The sequence below is a fragment of the Myotis myotis genome, unplaced genomic scaffold, assembly GCF_014108235.1.
Source record: "Myotis myotis isolate mMyoMyo1 unplaced genomic scaffold, mMyoMyo1.p scaffold_m19_p_5, whole genome shotgun sequence".
Taxonomy (NCBI): domain Eukaryota; kingdom Metazoa; phylum Chordata; class Mammalia; order Chiroptera; family Vespertilionidae; genus Myotis; species Myotis myotis.
Window position 1 is genome coordinate 37,236,330 of NW_023416357.1, and position 16,393 is coordinate 37,252,722.

The 16,393-nt window shown below is 40.2% G+C and overlaps 3 protein-coding genes across 15 annotated transcripts in view; 1 reads left to right on the forward strand and 2 right to left on the reverse strand.

Moving 5' to 3' along the window:
* Positions 1-1,606: 1,606 nt before the first annotated feature.
* Positions 1,607-16,333, reverse strand: AK6 (adenylate kinase 6). 6 transcript variants are annotated; one of them, XM_036310801.1, is made up of 5 exons: positions 16,221-16,330; positions 13,812-13,904; positions 4,410-4,468; positions 4,155-4,300; positions 1,607-2,217 (listed from the first exon to the last, which is right to left on the reverse strand). In XM_036310801.1, exons 1-5 carry the CDS (start codon positions 16,294-16,296, stop codon positions 2,025-2,027), a joined length of 567 nt encoding a protein of 188 aa, XP_036166694.1. In that variant the 5' UTR covers positions 16,297-16,330; the 3' UTR covers positions 1,607-2,024. The 6 variants fall into 6 exon arrangements, with proteins under 6 accessions (XP_036166694.1, XP_036166696.1, XP_036166693.1 ...); XM_036310803.1 differs by lacking the exon at positions 16,221-16,330 and adding an exon at positions 15,506-15,636; XM_036310800.1 differs by lacking the exon at positions 16,221-16,330 and adding an exon at positions 15,080-15,255.
* Positions 11,858-15,548, reverse strand: TAF9 (TATA-box binding protein associated factor 9). The gene is made up of 3 exons (XM_036310799.1): positions 15,506-15,548; positions 13,812-13,904; positions 11,858-12,803 (listed from the first exon to the last, which is right to left on the reverse strand). The coding sequence occupies exon 3, from the start codon at positions 12,784-12,786 to the stop codon at positions 11,992-11,994; it is 795 nt and encodes a 264-aa protein (XP_036166692.1). The 5' UTR covers positions 12,787-12,803; positions 13,812-13,904; positions 15,506-15,548; the 3' UTR covers positions 11,858-11,991.
* The window catches only part of RAD17 (RAD17 checkpoint clamp loader component), a 28,663-nt gene continuing 28,088 nt past the window's right edge, over positions 15,819-16,393 (forward strand). For 5 of the 8 annotated variants that reach the window (XR_004967777.1, XR_004967778.1, XR_004967779.1 and 2 more), the window contains exon 1: positions 15,819-15,984. Coding sequence is in view for 2 of the 8 variants with exons in the window: in XM_036310785.1 (XP_036166678.1) it covers positions 15,973-15,984 (12 nt within the window). In the remaining 6 variants the exon portion in view is untranslated. Of the gene's footprint in view, positions 15,989-16,210; positions 16,345-16,393 lie in introns of those variants that run through there. The other 3 variants (XM_036310789.1, XM_036310787.1, XM_036310786.1) reach the window with 3 other exon arrangements.

The window sequence follows — 16,393 nt, forward strand, 5'->3', positions numbered from 1 at the left end:
CAGCATAGTCTTTTCAAAACAGCCGTTCATGCCTACCAACTGGTGTGGCTCAGTGGTTGAGCACATGAAAAGAGGCTCAACATCATTAGTCTTTAGGGAAATGTAAATCAAAACAAAACAAAATATGATAATATATCCACAGGATGGCTATTATGAGCAGTAGCAACTGTTGGCAAGGATGTGGAGAAATTAGATACCTAATACATGGATAGTGGGAATGTAAAATAATGCAACCACTTCTGAAAAATTTGGTATTTGCTCAAAAAATTAAACTCAGTTGCAATTTAGCCCAGCAATTTCCTTCCTAGAAATATATCCAAGAGAATTAAAAACATATATCCACATAAAACTTGTACACAAATATTCATAGCATAATTCACAATACCCAAAGTAGATACAACCCAAAGTAACTGATGGAATGGATAAACAAAATGTGGTATAGCCATACTGTGGAATATTATTCCACATAACAAGAAATAGAGTACTGATACAGGCTACACTATGGATGACCTTGAATACATTATGCTAAGAAGCCAGATACAAATGCCACATATTGAATTGATTACATTTATATGAAATGTCCAGAATATGCAAATCCATGTAGACAAAGATTAGTGATAGCAAGGAGCTGGGAGAAGGGAAGAACGGGAAGTGAGTGCTAACAGGTATGGTACTTATTTTTGATGGGGTAATGAAAATGTTACCGAATTAGATAGTTGTACAGTCTTGTCAATATGACAAAAACTAGTGGATTATACTCTTTAAAATGGTAAATTTTCTGGTATGTGAATTATACCTTAATTTATTTTTTAAATATATTTTTTATTGGTTTCAGAAAGGAAGGGAGAGGGAAACATCAATGATGAGAGAGGATCATTGACTGGCTGCCTCCTGCACACTCTCCACTAGGGATTGAGCCCAAAGAAACCAGGGCATGTGCCCTGACCAGGAATCAAGCCATGACCTTCTGGTACATAGGTTGCCACTCAACCACTGAGCCACACCAGCCGGGCAATATTTTAAAAAAGGATACGGAGGTATGTAGATTCTAAGATTGTATAATCTCCAAAATATATTAAATGAAAAAAATAGGGAACATGGTATGCTACCACATGTTTAAAATAATGTGTACACACACTGTGCAGGCATTAACTATCTGAAGAGAAACATAGGTAACATTATGTCCCAAAGGGAGGTGATGTGGGATGGGTGAAGAACAGGGATGGCCTAGAAGAGAAACTACCTTTTCAGTATACTTTGTACCTTTTGCATTTTATAGAGTACTAGAGGCCCAGTGCACAAATTCATGCATATTAAAAGGAAATTAATTAGAAGAAATATTTTAGAGGCCAGGGAGGGACTGCAAGAGGTTGGCTCCAGGGCATGTCTGGCCCATCTTGCCCACTCCCAATCAGCCAGACCCCAGCATCAAGCTAACCTACCAGTCGGAGCGTCTGCCCCCTGGTGGTCAGTGCATGTCATAGTGACTGGTTGAGCGGTTGACCGATGGGTTGGACACTTAGCATATTAGGCTTTTATATATATAGATAAGTATGTCCACCCCTCCTTTCCTTAAAAGGGAATACATAAAAAATGGAAACTCTGGTGCTTTATATTTAGATTTTATTTTACAAGATCATGTTCATTTTCTTTTTTAATAAACTTAAACAATATCCTCCCACACATTTGGTCAGGTTTATTTATACTTTAGCAATTGAAGCATTAAACAATGACAGTTTTTATTCTCAATCTTTAACGCGTTAAGCGCCCAGTCAGTCACCAGTGACTGACACTATACTTTCCATGTGGAAGACAAAACAGGCTGGGCACTTAACATGTGAATAAAGTTATATTCATTATACTTTCTTACGGAAAAAAACACACCCAAATATAAACCTTTATACTATCCACCTACTAGTCCTGCAGCACAATTTTAATAAAAAGGGTTTACTAATAAATGCATAATTTATATGATGTGGGCAGAGAAATATTAAGAGTGATTATAAAGTGGCCAGTCTTGTAAGTCAAGAGCTATGATCTTTGACCCATTGCTCAATCCACTTCAATATCTGATTGATATTATTCTCTAGATCTTCTGGTTTATTGCTGGGCAGCTGATGCACTATGTCTTCGCTGTAGGATGCTAATGCTTCTTCATAAAGAATTTGAAAAATTTCACACTGAACATTATCTTTTAGTTTCTTCTCATTATAACCCCTAGAAAGCAGAGAGAAGATAAGCAAACAAATGGCATTAATTGGAGTTTTAGGAACATACCAGAAACTGGACACTTTGGAATACATGAAACATCATGCAAAAATACTTCTTGTAGTCTCCTTACCTATAGAAAATAGCCTGGCACCTATAATGAGGGACTTCTTTGACAGGAGTATTAAACTAAAGACCAATGTTTAGGTTTGTCTGAAATTTATTTCCCCCTGACTTTATGTCAATCACTTAGCAAAAATATCTATCTCAAGCCAGATTCTGAGCTATGAGGTAAATAAGAAGTCTATAGATATGGTCCTAGATTTTACACAGAATTAGAGGAGTTAAGATGTAGACAGATGAAACAAATAGATGGCATATAATAAAATGAAATGCATATGATTGAAATACTATATACTAATTTGGGTACTTGATCACACAGATGTATATCTACTTTACAAATTCCAAAGACATGGAAAAAATAAACAAGTAATCTTTAGGCAGTATATAAATTAGCGAATCAATTAGCTAGTGAAAATTATAAAGAAAATTCAAACTTGAATTAGTTAAATCTTGTAACAATAAAAATTAAATGAAACTACTTAAAAGATGATTAATTTTATGAAAAGATGCCTTTTTTGTGTGTAGGGGGTGATGAGCATTTTTGAAAATTGGTTGTAGTGCCCTAGTCAGTTTGGCTCAGTGGATAGAGCATCGCCCTGCGGACTGAAGGATCCCAGGTTCGATTCAGGTCAAGGGCACATGCCCAGGTTGCAGGCTCGATCCCCAGTAGGGGGCGTGCAGGAGGCAGCCAATTAATGATTCTCTCTCATCATTGATGTCTCTCTCTCTACCTCTCCCTTGTCTGAAATCTATAAAATATATTTAAAAAAAAAAAAAGAAAATTGGTTGTAGTAATGGATGCACATCTCTGTAATGTATTAAAACCCATTGACTTGTACACTTCAAATGGGTAAATTGTATGGTATGTGAATTTATCTCAATAGAGCTGTCTTTTTTAAAAACAGTAATTACTTTAACTTTTTCAAAGGCTAAAAACAAAAAGACTAGCTCTCATAGTTTTTTCATGCCTTAATCTTTGGCTATTTATAAAAAACAGTAAATTTTTTTATTGATGGGGGAGAGAGAAAGAGAGAGAGGGAAACATTGATTTGTTGTTCCACTTATTTATGCATTTATTGTTAATTCTTTTATGTGCTCTGATCAAACCTGCAACCTTGGTGTATTGGGAAGATGCTCTAATCAACTGAGCTACATTTAAAATTTAAAAAAAGAAGACAGTGGGAAAATGTTTTCCTCAAAAATGGTTCTGTTTTTTGTTTTGTTTTTTTTTTGTTATTCTGGATTGTAACTCTCTCTTGGAGGACTAAGTCAAATATGTATATTTTTAAAGTATATTTTTATTGATTTCAGAGAGGAAGGGAGAGGGATAGAAAGACAGAAACATCAATGATTAGAATCATTGATTGGCTGCCTCCTACACCCCTCCAACGGGACGGAGCCTGCAACCTGGGCATGTGCCCTGACCGGGAATCAGACCATGACCTCCTGGTTCATAGATTGCCACTCAAACAATGAGCCACATCAGCCAGGCCTCAAATATAATAATTTGGGTAATGTTCATTTAATAGCAAAGAATACGTTATTGGCTTGGCTGTTTTCCTAGCAAGGTTTTGCATTATGGAAAAAGCATATTAAAAAGGTTGCTACATAGTACATTTCACTTATATCAAACTATTAGTTGAGGTATTCACTCAGTTACATAAATGCCTGTATTATACATGCACTTGTATGTATTTTTGTAAGCATCTTTTTCTCTTACATTCAGAATGTTGGTAGAGACCAAATAATTACATTGGCCAATTTCTGAATCTGAATAGAAGTTTATATTATACTTTAAGAATTCAATGTATCCCCTTTCTTACCTTGTTTCAAGTCTTTTGTACAATATGCTGTTATCTGTTTTCAGCACAAAAACTATATGAAACCAGCGTTCAGGGAAGAAATCACAACCATGGTAATCAATAATAACTCCACCTTCACTCATTTGGTTTTCTAATTCATCAACTACCTATAAGAAAGGTCGGGAGGGGAAAGGGTGAGTGCTCCTTAAAAAAACTGATGTCAACTTTCCAATTAAAATTTGTTAATGTGTATTTTATTTTAAAATTCATACTTACTCTATCTTCATCTAAAATAGGACAGTCATACTCTTCATCATAGCCATCATATAACTGTCCTGAAAGAGATTTGCATTGGCTTGTTAAAGTAGTATTTTCTAAGTAACTTTCAGCAATATTCAATTAATTCTAGACTTTAGGAAGGGAAACATATCATCACTCTTTTAGAGACAATGAAGGACACTAAGACAATAGATGTCACATGGATACTGTGAAAATACTAATGAATTAGAATTTTGTGCAGTGGTTCTCAACCTTCTGGCCCTTTAAATACAATTCCTCATGTTGTGACCCAACCATAAAATTATTTTCGTTGCTACTTCATAACTGTAATGTTGCTACTGTTATGAATTGTAATATAAATATCTGATATGCAGGATGGTCTTAGGCGACCCCTGTGAAAGGGTCGTTCGACCGCCAAAGGGGTCACAACCCACAGGTTGAGAACCGCTGGTCTAGAGGGAGACTTGGATGGCCACAAATCTGAAACTGTTTGTTATCAAAATTGACACCAACTAAAGAATTAATAATAGCTATTTCTAAATTTGTAGGGCTATCAGAAGAGAACAGTATTAATTTTGGTGACCTACATATTGGTAGGAAGAGAGGACGCAGGTATACAATCTCACACACATTAACACAAAATTAAGTTCCAAACTTATTTGGCCAAGAATATGAAACTTTTTTAAAAACAGGTTCTCAAATTCAGAAATGAATCGTGTTGTCACTGAGGTCACACCTTCATAGTTTGGGGAAAGAGAGTATCCAGATGCTCCTGAACAATATCTTTACTTCTAGATTTCCAATATCCCCAAAAGTCAAGGGTTAAATGTCTTATTTCAGAAGGCTAAACAAGAATGATGGGCAGTCTAAATAAGGCTGATTTAAATCTGACGAAGAACATTCCAGGGAGCACTTGAGATCTTGCTTTCCAGCATGTCATCAGCTTGGTTCAAATAAACTCATTAAAAAAAAAAGATTCCAACAAATCAAAGCTGGCTTTCCAAGTGAGTCTTACTTCAGCAGGTGAGACATACCAATTGCACCTTCACCTGAATCCCTAGGAGGTATGTAATAAAGCAGGCTAAGAACGTCCTTTTAGCCAGCTATGTCTAAGGGCATGCTACAGTCTTCCCACTTCTTCCCCTTTAATATTTTGGCATGGGTTGAAATAGGTTAAAATGAGCTTAAGTTCTGAAGCGAGTCAGTGGAAGGCCAGAGGCAGTGGTAACTCTGTCTTGCCTGGAGGGTATGTGGACTGGGGAGACAGGAGCGGCCCACCTTTCCAGCACCCTAATGTGGCCTCTGCCTCCTTGGGCAGAAACTCTGTAAGCCTAAACAATTAAACTGTCTTGGTGTAGGTAACATTGGTTAATAATTTAGCAAACAACCTATATCTCTATTCCATTAAAATAGGTGGATTGAAGAGCTAAAATGACTAATTAAAACATGTTAGCCCTGGCTGGTTTGCTCAATAGATAGAGCATTGGCCTGCGGACTGCAGGGTCCCAGATTTGATTCCCGGTCAAGGCACATGCCTGGGTTGCGGGCCTGATCCCCAGTAGGGGGTGTGCAGGAGGCAGCCTATTGATGCCTCTCTCATCACTGATGTTTCTATCTCTCTCCCTTCCTCTCTGAAATCAATAAAGATAAATTTTTTAAAAAAGTTAAATCTCTGTTAATGAAAAATAATATAACAGAAAAAATGAGTGGGAGAAATATTTTGTAGGATCAAGTACTGAAATATGGGTTATACAAAGACTTTAAAAATCCAGATAAAAATAAGTAGCTTAACAAAGAATAAGAAGAATAAGAATTCACACAGGATGGAGAATAAAAATACATGAAAAAAATGTTGGACTTTCCCAGCTATTAAAGGGGTATAAATTAAAATGACCCTTCATATGCCTGTTGTTGTATATGTACATTTATAGTAAATCAACTCTAGAAATGTATTTTTTAAATAATTTTTTTAAAATATATTTTATTGATTTTTTACAGAGAGGGAGGGAGAGGGATAGAGAGTTAGAAACACTGATTAGCTGCCTCCTGCACACCCCCCACTGGGGACGCGTCCGCAACCAAGGTACATGCCCTTGACCGGAATCGAACCTGGGACCTGTCAGTCCGCAGGCTGATGCTCTATCCACTGAGCCAAACCGGTCATGGATAAAATAACTTTAAAAAGAAAAACATACCCATTTGGATTTCCTCGACCATTTTAATTTCTAATCAGAAAAAGATTGTAGGTGATAAAGTGATTTAAAATGTTCAACAACAAAAAAGTTCCAATAGTTAAATCTTGATACACTAACTTGATGAAATGCTATGTAATTAAATAAAGTTCAAGAAATAAGTATAAGGTAGTTAAAAGTACTATGTAGTAAGACTAAGTAGCAATATGATAAATGCCTATAAGTGGTAAAACATAAAAAGCAGAATTCATTGTTATCTGAAACAGGGACAAAGATTGAAAGAAAAACAAAAGATGGAAATAAATTAGTAGAACTGGGAATTTTTCTGCGTATTATTTTTATAATACTGTATTTTTTTACATGTCACAAAATATAAGAATAGCTATAGCTGACCTGTACTGTGTGGGAGTCTGGAGTAGGCTGAGGTTCCTTCATATTTTAAATCCTTGACTCTTTTAAAATTATTTTTATTTTTAATCCTCACCAAAGGAAATGTTTGTGTGTGTGTGTGTTTATATTTTATTGATTTTTTTACAGAGAGGAAGGGAGAGGGATAGAGAGTTAGGAACATTGATGAGAGAGAAACATCAATCAGCTGCCTCCTGCACACCCCCTACTGGGGATGTGCCCACAACCAAGGTACATGCCCTTGACTGGAATCGAACCTGGGACCTTTCAGTCCGCAGGCCGACGCTCTATCCACTGAGCCAAACCATATGTTTTTTTTTTTTTTATTACTGATTTTAGAGAGAGGAAAAGAGAGAAACATCATTGTGAGAAACATTGATCCGTTGCCTCCTATATGTGCCCCAAAGGGGAATCAAACTCAAAACCAGGGTGCCCTGACTGGAAGTTGGTTGAACCCATCACCTTTTGGTGTACAATACAATGCTCCAACAAAGCCCACTGGTCAGGATTAAATCCTTGACTATTAAAAGACTAGTGAAATATTTTAAACTATATGCTGTCTAAAATAAAGACAACTATTGCAACATTAACTTTTAGAATTAATGTCTATACAACAATACTGAAATGCAGGATTTGCTAAATCGTAATATACTGTACTTGAATAAAATAGTGTAATACAAGCTTTCAAGAATTCATTTCAAAACTCATTTATCAAACACAATATGCCAGTGACTTAGGGGTAATGAGAATAGTGAAAAGAACCAGAAAAACAAACAGTCCTTCCCTCATAGAGTTTATAATAAAATGAAAACCTGAAAATTATAATACATAATACACATATATTTAAATTTTTATTGTTGAAAGGATTATGGATGTCCCCTTTTTCCCTCCATTGACCTCTTCTAGCCTGCCCCCCACCCCCTGCCCCAGGTCTTCACCACCCTATTGTCTGTGTCCATGGGTTATGCATATATGCATACAAGTTCTTTGGTTGTTCTCTTCCCAGCCTCCCACCCATACCCGCTATATATTTATTTTTAATATTTTGTTTTTAATATTTTTATTGATTTCAGAGAGGAATGGAGAGGAAATCATTGATCCTCTGCCTCCTGCACTCACACTCCTCCCCCATCACTGGGGATATAGCCCACTGGGCATGTGCCCTGACAGGGAATTGAACCATGACCTCCTAGTTCTTAGGTCTACTCTCAACCACTGAGCCACACATACCAGGGATTTTTCACATAATCAAAATTTAAAGGTCAAATGGACCTGTGTAGTGTGTGCATGTGTTTGTATGTGTGTGGGATAGGAATCAGGAGTGAGCAAGTAGAGTCAGGGATAACTCCTGCATGTGCTTTTTAAACACTAAGTCAGAGATGTCTGGGAACCTTCCAGATGGTACATTTCAGTGTTAATTATAAACTTAAGAGTCATCATTAAAAGGGCATGACTATTCCTGAGTGAGATTACTAGAAGGAGGGGCAGAACTACAAGATGGCTGCAGTGAAATCACCAGGGAAAGAGGTATATGGTGGCAGGGAGAGGATCAGGTGCCAAGATTGACAGAGAACAGTGTTGGAGAGGCCAATGAAGTTAGTTTCAAAGGCTTCCAGTGGAAGGAAAACATGGGATATGTAAGAGGTCAGAGGGAGGATGACAAACTTCTGGAAAGGGCAAGACAGCAAATACCGCAGGCTTTGTGAGCGAATCTTTAGCTAGTGGTTCCTATAAACACAAGTTTGCCACCACTAGATTCTAAGTGTTGAGGGCCCAGCTATGTTTTACAATCTCTAATTGGTGAACCCAACGTCAATATAATATTACTTTGTCTGGACCTACAGACATCCTGGAGTTAGTAACAGAGGCTTCAGACTGATAAACTGGGGGCAGGAAAATTAAGGATGCTGGTAAATGTAATTAAGTGATTGCACATGAGAAATCAAGGAGAAATCTGAGAGACTGGAAGAACAGGGATAAGAAAACCATTCTTAGTCACACAATAGTTTTATTAACCTTCATTTCCCAACTAATTTTTCCTGCCAGGATTCTAAATGGCATAAAGATGGTCTCTTACAGTTGACCCTTGAACAATGTAGAGATTAGGAGGACCAACCTTCCACAAAGTAAAAAATCCATGTATAACTAGCCAGGCCTCCACATAAATGGAATCCCAGAGTTGAATTGCACACGTCAATTGAAAAATCTTCATATAAAGGGACCCGTGCAATTCAAACCCATGTCATTGAAGGCCAACTATAATAGAGCAATTCAACATGATTGTTAGGAGGTAATAAACACCAATTTAGACAGTTGTTTAAAACAATTTTTTTTCTTTAGTCTTATTTATAGCAGAACTTCTCAACCTCAAATACTATTGACATTTTGAACTTGGCAATTCTTTACAGGGGTGGAAGATGTGAACTGTGGGATGTTCAGCAGAATCACTGTCCTCTACTCATTAGATATCAATTAGCAACTCCCTCAACCCCAGTTCCCTGAAGGGCAAAATCACCCCTAGCTGAGAACCACGGCTTTATAGATGATTGCGTTGTTTTCCTTAAAATATATCATCATTTGAGAAATATGAGGAGGCTAGGTATCTCAGAATATTTTCTAGTAAGATACAGCCCCACTGATGTGAATCAGTGGATTGAGTGTCATCCCATGTACCAAGAGGTTCAATTCCTGGTCAGGGCACATGCCTGGGGTTGTGGGCTCGATTCCCAGTAGGGGCATGTAGGAGGCAGCTGATTAATGTTTCTCTTCATCAATACTTCTATCTCTCCTTCTCTAAAATCAATAAAAACATTAAAAAAAAGATTCTTAGGTATATTTAAATGGCATGAGGAAAAAAATCTGGTACATTATGAGAACTTTACAAAGTTCCTCATTCAACACCGTATCAAGTCAGACAAGAAATCCTTTACCTTGGCATTATATGAGGGGGAACACACTTTTCCTTTAAGCTCAAATTCCATCTCATCAATAAAAATACTAAGAGAATGGTTGAGACTATATGGGGTGGGGAACACATAAGGCCTAAGAAATTATTTGATCTGGCCCTGCCAAGGCATTAAGGGTGAGTTAATGAAATGTTATTTTTAAAAATATATTTTTTTATTGATTTCAGAGAGGAAGGGAAAGGGAGAAATAGAAACATCAGTGATGAGAATCATTGATTGGCTAGCAGGCTTATATTTAAGTTGATAATTTTGTACAGCCTGCGAATGATGTTATAAATATCCAAATGGCCCTTGGCAGAAGAAAGGTTCCCCACCCTTGCTATACACCATTAGGTGGATACACAACTGGCTAAAATGATGTGAATACAAGTAGGAGATGATACAATGGTCCACTGTTACTATTCCTTGCAATGCCATTCATGATCGATTATACAGTAACTTCATTAAGTTTAGAAATGTTAAATTGAGGTGAGATCAAACTGGATGACTGAAAATGACTACAGTATATGACTCTGAAATCACTTGTCAAAAACTGTAAAGTTAAACAGGCAAAGAAACAAAACTAGATTTCATATAGGTGTAAAATGGAAACTTAAAGCTAGATACAATAGCTAAATAATGACCTAAGTTTTACTAACTTAAATGCCAGACCTGGATTAAAAATATGAGCATGGCCCTATCCGGTTTGGCTCGGTGGATACAGTGTCAGCCTGTGGACTAAAGGGTCCTGGGTTCAATTTTGGTTGTCTATGCCCAGGTGCGGGTTTGATCCCTGGTAGGGAGCATGAATGAAGCAGCCAATCAATGATTCTCTCTCATCATTGATGTTTCTATCTCTCTCCCTCTTCCTTCCTCTCTGAAATCAATAAAAAAAAATATTTTTAAAAATATCCTATATAATAAAAGCATAGTATGCAAATTGTCCCCTCAACCGGGAGTTCTTCTGGGAGTTCGACCAGGGGGCAGAACTGGCAGGGAGAAGGGAGAAAGGTCCTGATGGCGACAGGTGGCCAGGGGAAGGGAGGGAGTACCTGGCCATCAGCCGCCAGCCACTAGGGACCCTACCCGTGCATGAATTTCGTGCACTGGGCCTCTAGTATATACATGAGCATGGTAGCCCTGGCCAGTGTGGCTCAGTTGGTTGAAGCATTGGTCTGTATGCTGAAGGGCTGTGGATTCAATTCCCAGTCAAGGCACATACCCAGGTTGCAGGTTTGATCCCGGGTCCGGAGACATGTGAGAGGCAGCTGATCAATGTTTCCTTCTCATATAGATGTTTCTCTCTTGCTTTAAAATCAATAAAAGCATGTCCTTGGATGAGGATTAAAATATATATATGCGCATGATAGTGACTTATATCAAACTATGGTAAGCAAGAATGAACTGACCTGCAAAAGGGATAATGGAAAAAAAAAAAACTGGAGAGATACTGGGAGATACACCAGGGTCCTTAAATATAACCAAAGGGATAGAAAAATAGGACCTACGAAGAATTTGGGTAATTGAGGAAGATAAATCCAAACAGATGAGGATTCACTATGAATAAAAATCCTGACCAAGTGTTCTCTCCAAAAAGGAAACATGGCCATACTTCTTTAATTTGAGAGAATGGCCCATAAAAGTGACTTATACACAAGAGATCATACAATGACTTAAACATCTGAAGCCACTAGAGATCACACACTATTGGTAATAGACTGTAACAACTGAAGTTGTTACAACTATTATTCCTGTTTGTGATAATGAGGAATAAAATTGTTTCTAAAAATGTAATTGCCAAAGTACCAACAATCAAATTAATGAATGACAACTTTATTTCTTAAAGGCTGATGAAAAACCATTATGATTTCTAATAAAGAAAATACACATCTCAATTAAAAACTATGATAACTATATTTACTCATTAAATACTAAGTTTTCTCAAACACAACTTGAAAACATCTGGCATGCATGTTTAATCTCAGTACAGTGGATTCAAGATCAAGTATACATGTTACATGCATCAAGGCTAAATTACAAATTATCATAGTCGTCATCATCATCGTCATCATCATCATCATCTTCACGTTTTCTTTTCAATGCATTTGTTGATTCACTGGCAGCATTTTGTGATGACACCATGTTAGTGGTAATAAGAATGTTTTTGGACCCAATTAATGATGGATTAATCAGAACATTCTGAACTGATGATGTTGCAGGAATCGATGCTTTTACAGCTGGGGACTGTGAAGTGGGCATCTGTACTGTAAATCTTTGCCCTGTGAGGGACATTGGAGTCCCTACTTTAGTTGAAACTGACATGGTTTGTGGGGTTGGTGTACCAAGTGTGGGAGTACTTGGTCTACTAGTAACTGAACCAACACTTAACCGTGGAACTGTTATTCTTCCCGCAGAAGTAGAAGCCTTTTTTTGTAAAGATTTAAGTCTATAGTTTGGAGCAGTCAAGCAATATCTATCAGGTGGCAATCTAGGACCTGAATATGGCTTGATCAATGGCAATGGGGTTTGATTTCTTTGCCTTGCAATATCTAGTAAAAAATCTCTCGGGGGAGGAGAAGTAAAAGACTGGTCAGCACGACACTGGATTGCCAATCGCACATCATCTGCATCAACAGTCGCTTTCTTAGCATGGCTTGAATAAATTTTTGCATCATCTAGAATTGTGGTCACATATCGGAAGGCAAACTCCAACATCTGATTTATAACTCTTGGCTCATATTCTGTAATCCCCATATCCTTCAGGATTTGTGCCATCATCTGTGCATCTTTCGGCATGCTCTTGGGAGAAGCCATCTTGCCAGAGTCCATGATATCCGGTGATCAGACTTTAGATCATTTGAAAAAAATATGTACATTAGATCAAACCTGAAATAGTTACTTTAAGTAGCAACTGTCAGGAACTTTAAAATTTAAAATGTCATGTGTTTAAAAATATATATTTTAAAGATATATGTTAAATCTTTTTAATTTTAATGAGGCATACTTAAAGTTCCCTTTACTTGAATTTATTTGAGTTTCTACCTGTACTAATCATTACAGAATATAAAAAGTTAAAGACAGAATAACAAAGTGACAAAGATTGAAGAGAAACTGGGTAAAATAAGTGAAAACATGTATCATTTTAGCTTATGTAAAGTTTCATGTAGAAAAGCAACTATCAAATTACTCTAAGCAAATACCATAGGACAGTCATGTCCTACTGCCTGAGTTCGGAATAATCTTTTCTTCCAGTGAGATCAATATAATCACTGTCTCCACAGATATGCTTAGCACCACCCCAACCTTTATGTGTTCACCCATCTCAAAACATTCTCCCTCGGCCCTGGACAGTGGCTCAGTTGTTGAGCATCAACCTAGGAACCAGGAGATCACGGCTCCATTCCCAGTCAGGCACATGGGGCGGGGTTGTGGGCTTGATCCCCAGCTGGGGATGTGCAGGAGGCAGCTGATCAATGATTCTCTCATCATTGACATTTCTCTCTCTCTCTCCCTCTCACTTCCTCTCTGAAATCAATTATAAAAATATATTAAAAACTAAAAAACATTCTTCCTCTTCCTTACATTCAGATTCTACCTATCCTAAGTCCAATCAATCTCTTCATGACCTTCCCAATTATTATCTATAAGAACTGCCAGGAAATTGTGGGGGAGGCAATGTAACAAAGTAACCGAGACACAGCTTTAGACACTTAATAATCATTTCAATTTTAAAAAGAATATCAATTCCTTAATAGCTATCTTTCTCTGCTTTTTGTCTGTTCTCACAGAACAGTACTAATACTCTATTATTTCTCTCTTTTTAAAAACAAATTTAACACCAAAATGTCCCTTACCTTCTCGAGCTAAATCACCCACATTAACGTATTTCAGTCCCGATCTTGCGGCAAGTTCTTTGCCTAGTGTGGTTTTCCCAACCCCTGGTGTACCTGTAAGACAGCCACAGAAAACATTGCTCATGAAACTCTTGCTAGACTTTCCCACCTATCTGCCCCTCTTAACATTCTGAACAACTGAGGCCCTGGCCAGGCAGCTCAGTTGGTTCGAGCACCGTCCCACATGCCAAGGTTTGGGGTCCATCTCCGGTCAGGGCACATACAAGAATCAACCAATGAATGCCTAAGCAAGCGGAACAACGAATCGGTATTTTTCTCTCTCAATTAAAAAAAAAAAATTCTTACAATGGACATGAAAAGTTTCGTAATTAGCCATCCTATGTGAGTCACACACACAAAGCCTGCTGGAGGGCAGAACCTCACCCGGTTTATCTGATTTTATCAGAAATGGGGGCTTGGTCCACTCTTGACACCAATGCACAGAAGGCCTGCCACCACCATGGAAATTTCCAGACTAAAACTCAACCAAGTTAATATCTACTGTGTTTCAAGGTAAATAATCAAAGGCATAATTTTCAGCTGTGCAGGTTTAATGCCACTGAAACAACAACACTCAATCATGATAATCCGAGATAGCACGGATACACCAAGTCTCTCTATACAAGACAACATTTACCTCAAGTCCACTAGAAGACACCAAGCTTGAACCCTGCACTCGCCATCTTTGCAGTAAAACGCGCACATTCAGGTTTCTGACAGTATGGCTTACTATTAAAAAGACCAGAACCAAACAATTCGGATGTACAATTTTCTCCTTACAGAATCTTAAAGGCTAAACATTAATTTGTTTAGTCTCAGAAACAGACCAGAATTGTGGGTGGCCAACAAGGTTGTTTTGTTAAACGATAAGAACTTGATGGCTTTCTCACGGCAAAGAGCGCCTCGATTTTGCCATCTACACCGTTCGATTTTCCCATGAATGCCTTGCCATGCTAGTAACCGCTACAATTTCATAAACGGGTCCTGAGCTGAAGCCGTCCCGCGGCCGTTTGGAACCCCCACAGACAACAGGGGGCGCCCCCTGAGAGCGTGGACCCCAAGGCCCGGAAGGGACCCTACGGGGACCGGACCGCATCCGCCTACGAGGAACGACCAGGTCTATTCGGTAGATGTCTGTTCTTCAAAGAAAAAAAAGGGGAATTAAGATGTTAACTCCGCAGACATATACAGCAAATTAATCACCTACGCCACAAACACCGGGCTCTCACCGGAAGCTGCCTCTCCGATACAAAGGGAACATGAAAGACCGCCCAGGAAGGCCCAAGGACTAGGCATCCACCGCCAACAAAGCCACCAGCATGACCTCGCTACAAGCCAAAGGCAATCCAGGAAAATAAAAATGTCAGCATCCATTTCACACACGAACACCAGATCCAGAAAAACAGGCAGCTTGCCAGGAAGGGGAGCTGGTGGGTTTACCTCGCCCCACCTCACCGAGCAGCCTGGGGCCACCAGGAGTGAGGCTCCCCGCCCCCCGCCCCGCAAAGTCGCGAGGGCCCGACCACTGCCACCCCAGACGGCCCTCGACCAGCGTGGAAACGGCACACTGAGCGCTCCCCCGCCGGCCGCCCCGAGCCGCAGGCGCCCGGCGTCGCCTGCCCCGCCGGCCAGCCCCTCCCTGCGCGCGGCCTGACCCGTGAGCAGAATGTTCGGAAGCAACATGGTCCTCAACGCGAAGGCTCTGGAACCTCGGCACGAGGGCCCTAAGCACAACAGGGAGGAGCCGGAAGGGGCGGCGGCGGCCAGCGCCCATGGCCCCGGAGTCACCGCGACCCTGCGCGGCGCTGGTGACCCATCTCCGCCGTCCAGTCACCGACCATGGGTTACTTGGCCCTTTATGACACGCTGTCATCGCAGGGTTCGCGGCAGGGAAATAGGGGGAGAACCGTGATTTGAGTCAGGCAGTGCTCTGGCCGCCTAAGGCTCTCCCTCCTCTGGGCCCCCGCCCTTCGGGCTGTGTCGCGGAAGCGCCGACCGGTCCGGAAGGCCCCGGGAGGCGGGGCCTCGGAGGGACTCGGCGCTGAGCCCTGGTAGGGCCGGGAGGCTGCCCTTCCACCTGGAGTAGAGCCTGCGCTCCTCGCTCCTCTCCGCCCACGAGGGCATGCAGCTCCCGGCAAGTAAGGCCGCCGCGGCTGCGGCTGCGGTGTGTGTATGTCCTAGGGACGCGCGTCCATCTCTGCCTTCACGCCTTCCCGGGTTCTCATCGCTTCCCTTCCGGACCTGCCCATCCCACTGGGAGATCAGAGGGGTGGGGGGTGCGGACCGCTGGCCCGGAGCCGGGGCGCGCGAGCCCGTGTCGGCGCTCCGCCGGTAGCAGCCGGACGTTGCGCGGCCGTCCGAGCTGCTTACCCCCGTGCAGTAGGTAGGGTGGTGGTGGGGCTGCTAGAAACATTCTCCAAGGTCTCCGCTCCCTCTGACGTCTCATTTCAGGAGCGTGGCATCATCAGGGACAGTTACCTGCTTTGGAAAGGAGGTGATTGTCAGTCTTGTTTTCAAAGAACAACTAGCGTCCTGACCGCGGC